The sequence below is a fragment of the Orycteropus afer genome, unplaced genomic scaffold, assembly GCF_000298275.1.
Source record: "Orycteropus afer afer isolate SDZICR_OR568_19922 unplaced genomic scaffold, OryAfe1.0 scaffold00345, whole genome shotgun sequence".
In the NCBI taxonomy this organism is placed as follows: Eukaryota; Metazoa; Chordata; class Mammalia; order Tubulidentata; family Orycteropodidae; genus Orycteropus; species Orycteropus afer.
In genome coordinates, this window is record NW_006921932.1 from 2,392,020 (window position 1) to 2,400,901 (window position 8,882).

Below are 8,882 nucleotides of genomic sequence, written 5' to 3' on the forward strand. Positions count from 1 at the left end.
GCCTAAGGCACTTGACTGCTAACCAGAAGGCTGGCGGTTCAAACCCACCAGCCACTCCTCGGAAGGAAGGTTGGGCAATCCTACTTCCGTAGTGATACCGCCTCGGAAACCTAAGGAGGGGTCGCTATGAGTCGGGGCCGACTCGACGGCACATAACAACATCAACTACAAACAAAAATAAGCAGAAGCACAAATATAAAAGAATGAAAAATTAAAGTATAAAATATGTGGCATGAGGAAGATATGAATGAGAGAGACTGGCCATAAACACTTCTACACATCCAAAGCAAAATGCTTTCAAAGAACATTAATTTGTATAACTAAGAGATTTTCTCTTTCTACATGAGAGCTGCTTCTTTGACAGATGTTGTTGTTGTTGTTTGCCGTTGAGTCGGCCGGCCCCGACTCATAGCGACCCCTCCTTGGGTTTCTGAGGCGGTATCACTACGGAAGTAGGATTGCCCAACCTTCCTTCCGAGGAGTGGCTGGTGGGTTTGAGCCGCCAGCCTTCTGGTGAGCAGTCAAGTGCCTTAAGCACTATGCTACCAGAGCTCCCTTTTGACAGATAAATATATAAAAATCAAAGAGAAAGTACAAAAACCCATGGAACAAATATAGAATCCTATCTTATTTCCTTCAGGAGTTCTAGTAGCGTGGTGCCTAAGGTACTTGACTGCTAACCAGTAGGCTGTTGGTTCAAACCTACCAGCCACTCCTTGGAAGGAAGGTTGGGCAATCTACTTCCGTAGTGATACTACCTCAGAAACCCAAGGAGGGGTGGCTATGAGTCGGGTCCAACTCGACGGCACATAATAACATCATCATTTTATTTCCTTTAGAAAAACATGAAACGTTAAGTTTTAGGGATCAAAATATTCTAAAATCCTGTAAATTAAAATTAAAGTCTTGTAAAGTTCAGTAATGTATCAAGTTCTTGTTTAATCATGTAATTGGTATAACTGCTTAATTAACACTCCCTTCCCTTTCCTCCAAGTAGCTAAGCTTTCCAAGTTCTCTCTTGAAGACACTCAAACCACTAGGAGGTTAAAAACAAGAAAAGTTCTGCATCTTAGAACTGTAAAAGCTGTGTTTGGCAGAAGGGATAATCTGTTATAGATGATCAGAAAAAAAAAAAAAGAGGGGCCAAGATTGGTCCACAGAAGACCCACTAGACTAGAAAGAAATTTCAAAGGACCAAGAGAAGGAACAAAGGATCTTTAAGGAAAAGATATCAAATCAATTGACATCTCTGCCCTGGCTACCTCACAAAGCAGTAGTGCTGCAGAGGGTCACCTAATGGAATAGATGTGAAAGACCTCTGTAATAATACAGATAATATACCACACAATAGACAATGATGATAACTATAAAATATATTCAGCTAAACCACAAATTTGGAGCATCCTTTACTGAAAAGAGCACTGAATACAACGATTGTAATACTGTAATTTAATCATGCAAATACCTTAGAAGGTTTATCTTTCCCCCTTCTGTTTAATGTGTGGTTTTATTAGCAACAACAATTATGGTTTTTTAAAAAATCAGTTTCCATTTTATTTGGCAGTTTCTCTGTGCCAGATAGTATGCTAAATACTGTGATATCAGGTTCTCAGAGCGTAGTTTAGAAACTTCTAGGGGTCTTTAAGACCCATTCAGGGGACTGGTGAAGTTAAAGCAGTTTTCCCAAAACTCTAAGTTGTTATTTGCTCTTCTTCACTCCCATTCTCTCATGAGTGTACAATGGAGTTTTCTAGAGGCTATATGGTCTGTGGTAATGATTATAAAAACAGATAAAAGCATCCAGTTGTTTTCTATTAAACCAAACATTAAAGAAATTTATTAAAATGTAAAACAATGTCATTCTTCTCACAATATTTTTGTTTGAGAAAGTATTTATTTTTCATTAGAATACTACTTATGTGTTAACATGTAACAGGCTTATTGTCATTTTTAAACAAATTGATAAATAATCTGTTTAAAGTGGCTTGTTACAATTTCTAAAACAGTAGATGTTAATAGCCATAATTTACCCATGAAGATCTTCTGAGGATCCTCAATTTTTAAGAGTATAAAGGAGATCTTACAACCAATAACTTTGAGATGTCTGATTTATATTTATTCCTCAATTTACAAGGTAATGGTTGTATTCCATTATAATTCCTATAATATAAATGAGAAAACAGACACAGAAGTAATTTGTCCAAGATCATGTGAATCTCTTAAGTCAGCATTTGAATATGTCTGCCATTCCCAACTCTAACTCTTCTCCTCACCCTTAAGCAACAATATCTATCCAAAATGGTTAAAGATCACTTTTAGATAGCTACATGCTAATCCCAGTTTCAAAGACAGTATTTTTACTGGATCTTTAGTGTTTTTCTGTCTTAAAAAAAAATACATGTCCATTGTACTCTTTTAAATATATATAAGAACAATTTTTAAAAAATCAAACACTACAAAAATAGCCCACCATCACCACCAGTACTACAAGCACTCACAAAAGAGAAACACTGTTAGGAGTTTGTTGTTCACTATTCCAGATTTATTTCTACACATGTACACACATACATATGCATTTTTATCTATATAAACATATTTTTAAATGAGATCATGCTGATTGGGCAGTTTGTTTTATTTCACTTGATATTTCTAAAACATCTTCCTGTATCTATAAATACATTTATCACTTTTTTATGGATTATTATCACTGAAATGTACCCAGTTGGGGTTCCCTATATGGCTTGCTTCTAAAATTTTGCTACCACAAAGGCAGTCCCAAGAAATATGCTGTATCTTTATGTACTTCTGAAGACAGATCTGTAGGAAAATTCCTAGAAATGAAATTGCTAGGTCAAAGAGTACTAATATTAAAAATGGTCATGAATTTTGCCACATGCCCTCCAAAAAAAAGTTTGTACCCAGTTTATATTCCTACAAAACTATGCAAGATTCCTTCCAAGAGTTCAGCTCGTAAGTGCCAGGGAAAATTATAGTTTACGTTGCTTCAAAATTCCAAGTAGTAAAATTATTCTCACTAGTCACCTTAATTCCATACAAAACTGAACCAAAATCTTATAGCACCCACAGAATGTATCAGTACAGTCACCATCTTCATTTTCTCCTCACACCTTTTTAAATACCTCAGAAGAGAAAATATGCCAGGTGCTCATAGTATCTTACAAATAATAAACCGCAAATATAAAAAACTAATTATTTCATAAAACCCATTTAACACAAATCAGAACTATGCAGTAAAGCTGGGTTCCAGCACTTAAATTAGAGTAAAGTTGTAAGTGTTGATTTATTAAGCCTTATCTTCCCACTCAAAGGACTAAGGCTTCAAATAAAAAGCTATCAAATCATACCAGTGGCCAAATTAGCTTACATAAAATAATAAGCAACAGATTTTATATCCTAAATGTCAGTGGAACAGATTGTAAGAATAAGGATAGCAGTAACTGGAAAGAAAGTTCACTCAAATTCACATTCTAAAATTGCTAATATTAATATTTTAAATGAAATGCTTAGAATGTGACCATTCCTTTCAGTCATATGAGACTAATATAAATCTTTGATACTAATAAATAAGATATGGCCTTTTTTTTGTAGGTAGATAGTTTTAAAATGCATCATACTCTGACCTGCCTATTCTATAATAGCTAAATGGATATTTCAGGCTTCACTATTTCATCAAGACATCTTTTCTAGGACTTTGAGCTAGTAGTTTTAAAATTAAAGTCTCCCACACATCTTGGTGGCAGAGTAAAACCTCATTAATTCAAATCCAATTAGCTCAATTCTGAAATGGTATATGTAATTCTCATTAGGCAACAAGTTGAAAATACTGTAATTTCTTCCTCTACAAGTTCTCATAAAATTACTGTGAAGCAAAGGAAATCAACCTGAAAAATCAATTCGCTTTTTTAAACCAAAGAATTATGGAGCTAAAGACTCATCCATCTTTCCAGCTGAACAATTTATCTTCAATTTTAAGGTTTCTCTCTGTTTACCAAGGAGCTCTGGTAGAGTAGTGGATAAGGCATTTGGCTGCTAACTAGGTCAGTGGTTCAAACTCACCAGCTGCTCCATAAGAGGAAGATGGGGCCATCTACTTCCGTAAAAATTTACTGCCTCAGAAATCCAATGGGGGTTGCTGTGAGCTGGAACTGACTTGATGGCAGTGGGTTTTGGGTTTGGTTTCTCTGTTTACCAGCTACTGTATATGGTGTAAGGAGCCCCAGTAGCATAGTAGTTAGTTAAGAGTTCACCTGCTAACTGAAAGGTCAGTGGTCCAAACCCACCAGCAGCTCCACGGGAGAAAGATGTGGCAGTCAGTTTTCCTACAGTGTTACAGCCTTGGAAACCCTATGTAGCAGTTCTACTTGGTCCAATAGGGTCACTACGAGTCAGAACCAACTCAACAACAATGGGTGTGGTTTGGGGTTTGTATATGGTATACGTGATTTCACTTGTCATTATTAACGACCATTTACAGCTTAATTTAGAGTATGTGCATTTCTTTTAAAATATTTTATAATTCAGATTTTTCACAGAATCATTTCTATACTTCTCCATTTTTAATGGGTAATATTTTACCCTTTCACTGATACATCAGCAATATAGCAAATATAGCACCTTTTCAGTATTTGTAGACTTAGAAATGTCTTCCATTTTTATTCTGCATTTATTCTTGTCATTTTGAAAGACCCTCAAAACCAAAAAATAAGTCCCAGGACTAAGAGACATGTTTGGTGTTGCTTGAACTTACAACTGACTATTCCCCATGAACAGAGAAACATTCTCTTGCGATCTGAATCCTGTGTAATTACAGTATGACAAGGTCTCTCCTGGGCTATGTAAGCTGGCATTTTTCCCAGGACTTGTCACATCATGGAAAGCACACATACAAATAAAAATCCAAAAATAAACGTTTTAAAACAATGGCATACAGGCAGCATAATGGAAATCCACAATTGGGGGGGGGGGGGCTGAAGAGTACAACCAAAAAGCAGACATTCCTCACTAGAAGCATATGAGAAGAAATCACTGTTATCAAGTGGCTTATCATACCTAGCAACAACTCGCAGGTGTGGGTGGTGTGGGTGGTGTGGGCAGTACCCTCAGGCTGTGTAGAAAAATCATTAAGGGTGGGAAATAAAGGGGAACCTCACCACACACACCCACCAAATCAGAAAAACAGCTGTGAAATATGGAAGAGGTTGATCATCTTTAATTTCATAATGACAATTTGTTGATTGTAAAGAGGCCTAAACAAAGTTATCTTAAGAGCTACATCTTCTGCTGAGTTAATTTTCCTAACACAATAAACACTGTTCTTTTAGTAAGTATATTTCACCTTGAAGTGAATAGCAGGCAAATAGTAGTAATAGTGGATACCAAAGATCTTAGAAGGTGATTTCTTTTGTTTAAAGTCCTCTGCAGTGGCTCCACAGACACATGGAAGAGAGAGAGTGAGATTCTAAAATGAATCATACCCAACCTCGTGTAGTGACAGAAGCTTGAAAATACTCATCTTTATCACAGATTAAAGGAAATATGAAGTACAGATATACACACACACACACATATACATACATACATGTATTTATATAATCATAAAATACTAACAAAATCTAATTTTTTTCCCCTATAGGTGATGCATATTCCTGCCTGCCCCTCTATTAGAAGGTGGATTTATTTGTTAATCATTCAACAAAGCCCATCAAATTCAACTGTTCAAGTTTCCAAGAGGAGATATAAACCAAACCACTAAAAGCAAAAAACATAACCCTACATCCCATTACTGGAGCTCTGGAAACAAAAATAATCATCAACACAAACCTCTGCCACCTCTAAGGCACACAGCATTTCTCCTTTCTTTATTCAGCTCCTGAATGTTCAATAATTTCCACGTAGCTCTAAGCAGAATGGATTTATTATGATGTTGCTCTAAGAAACTGCAGGAGTTCTAGATGCCAATAAAGATTACAGATCAAATAGAAGATAACTCCTAACCATTGTGTCGACTTAGATAAATAAACCTGCTCACAAACAAAGCACCTTACTGTATTTGTACTGTTACCTCCACTAATCCAACTAAAACAACCAGACAGTAGCTTCCCAGAGGTTGAAGATAATTGAAATCCGGGTTTCTGGAACCCCCTTTAAATACCTTTGCAAATGTCAATCTGTTTCTTTTTTCCAAAACTGTTCGGCCCTTCATGGGAAATGTCTGGGACCACAGAGGCTGAGGAGGACTATGTAGACACCAAGGCTAAGAAGCAAGGTGGGGAAGGACTAAACAGAAGGCACACAACACCATTCATCTCAAACTTAGCTTTGACCTTTCCAGGGACCCTCTTCAGTGCAGATCACATTCAGCAGACACTTAGGAACCTTGCTCAGAATGTAACGTGCAATCAAGTGCCATCGAGGGCCAAGGACAAGTAAGCCTCTCAATTTAAAACCCAGAGAGAGGTGGGGGGAGTTGTCTAACACGAAAAGTCTATGGCAACTGGCACCCAATGCCGCCTATACAGGCAGGAGGCAAAGAAAGAAGACTCTACAATCGACTTCTCAAAACAGAACAATAACTACATCCAATGCAATCTTTGCTAATAACACAGGTAAATCTCAATTTCTCTAGGAAAAAAAAAAGGCCAAGCTATTTATTGCCTCCAGTCCCAATGCCCACACCCCCCAAACCCAACAACTAATTGCACCTTTCCCACAGATCTCGCGGATAACCCCAGAGGACCGGCCAGGGCTGGCTGGGGATGAATAAACACTCGACACCTGACGGCCCTTTCTCTGCGGTGACTTTCACCGAGCCAATGGCGCGCGCGGGTGGGGGAGTTGGGGGAGTACGAATCCTAGCCGTGCACCCGGGTCCCAAGGCTCTGCGGGCCAGCGGGGCGCGGGGAGCGAGCCGGGAGACCGCCTGGGCCCAGCGATTGTTTGCAGCGCAAGTCAGGGCATTTTTTATCAAGCCCCTTTTGTATTCGAGCCCTACCTCTTTTTGGCCTAGGAAAGCTTTCGTGCAAGTGGAACACGACTTTCTCCACAAAGTGCTGTATGTTACTGTGCTCCGGGCCGCGCACGAACACCATCCAGTCGTGAGTGAAGCCTTCCACGGTGGGTTTCTTCCGCACCTGGGCGCGGTGCCCCAGCTCCAGCTTCACCTGCACGGCACACTGCGGGCAGGGGGAGGAGAGAGAGCGGTGAACAACAGGAAGGCGGCCGTGCAACACCGAACATTGCGCCTGATATTTTTTCCTCGTACTTGAATCGCACATAAAAGGAAACGGCGGTGCCCTGTGCATCCACGTTCCACGCGCGTGGGCGCGCACACCCCACACCCCCAAATACACCCCGCCCGGCCGGCCCCGCCTCGGGCTCCGCATTCACACCAGCCAGATTGTAACGGAATGTCACCCCCCCCATGCTACCCGGCCGGGAACGGGGTCCAGGGTGGGGTGGGGGAAGGAGGAAGAACACAGTAAGCCACGACAAGCACGACAACAAATGCATCGGAAACAAATTAGAAGACAATTAGGAGGCAATGCTGGGACAGTTTCCCGGTGTGGGAGGGGAGGTGCCAGGGACCCTGGGGGATTCTGGCGAGCCCCCTCCCGGAAAGTACCGCGGCGACAGGCACACGCCGAGGAAGTCTTTGTGTACGTGTGTGTGTGCGTGCGTGTGGAGCGCTGTGCCAGGCGGAATGGAAACTACAGGCAGCCTCTGCTGATGGGCACAAACTCCCGGGCTCATGCACCATAAAACAGACACATCGTCACAAACACACAAACACACACACACACACGCCCGCAGGGAAACACGCCTAGGCATTCATAACTTAAAGCCCGCCGCACACCCCCCAGAGAAAAGCCCCCCGCAAACGGCGAGGCCAGCCGCCCAGCGCCCCAGCTACACACTTCCAAGAGCCAAAGTGGCCCCAAAGTACCTCCCACTTCCCCCAAAAATAAGATGCAACCAGGCAGCGCGGCCGGCATACCGGCGCGGAACCTCGGCAGCGCAGCGCCCGGCACGGGGGCAAAGTTGCGTGCTCCCCGCCGCTGTCAGCCCGCACACTCCCGCTCGCACGCGCGCCGCGGAGAACGCACCATGGTCGCGGCCGCGGCGTCTCGCGGAGGTGCGGCCAAGGAGGCTGCTCGCCGCGTCCCCGGACTGTGCCCGCGTCTCCCGGCGGCGGCGGCGGCTGAAATATGGCTGAGTTATTATTCGCCTCCTTCCACCGAGGGTGAGTGTGTGCGAGTGCGCGCGTGTGAGCGAGAGCGAGTGTGTGAGTGCGCTTCTTGCGATCGCATAGAGAGGCGCGGAGGGAGGGAGGCGCGGGGGGGTGGAGAGAAGGCGAGTGTGTGTGTGTGTGTGTGTGTGTGTGCGTGTGTGCGCGCGCGCGCGCGCCGGGAGGGGGGCGAGAAGGGGAGAGAGGCTGAGGGAGAGGCGGCAGCTCCCTGCAAGCCGTACCAACCTTTCTCTAATTGGAACCGGAGCGCTGGCGCTGTCTGGGCTACGGCGGCGGCGGCGACGCGGGGCGAAGGAGGGAGGGAGGGGTCTTTTATTATTATCTTTGCCTGTACTTACCGAGTTAGCCATGCCTGGGGGCCCGGAGGTTTGCTGGGGTGTTGTGTGGTTCCCCCCTCCCCCGCCCCCTCTCAGCTGTAATTCATGGAGAGGCTGCTATGAATGAGAGCGCGCCCAGGAGCAGAGGGTAGATGGCGGACATTCTCTGCCTTTTTCCCCCCGCGCTCGCCTGCCCGCTCGCTTATTAAACTCAACCCCAAAAGCAAAAGCAGCTTCAGCAGCAGCGCCAGGGCCAGAAGATGAGATTCCGGAGCATGCGCGATGGCGCCTGACACCGG

The 8,882-nt window shown here is 43.2% G+C and overlaps 1 protein-coding gene across 1 annotated transcript in view; it reads right to left on the bottom strand.

Annotated features, from left to right (window-relative positions):
• Positions 1-8,616, bottom strand: part of MLLT3 (MLLT3 super elongation complex subunit) — a 377,464-nt gene extending 368,848 nt beyond the window's left edge. Inside the window, exons 1-2 of the mRNA XM_007952543.2 lie at positions 8,605-8,616; positions 7,013-7,193 (exon numbers count right to left, since the gene is read on the bottom strand). Of these exons, the coding sequence (XP_007950734.1) occupies positions 7,013-7,193; positions 8,605-8,616 (193 nt within the window). The remainder of the gene's footprint in view (positions 1-7,012; positions 7,194-8,604) is intronic.
• Positions 8,617-8,882: the final 266 nt, after the last annotated feature.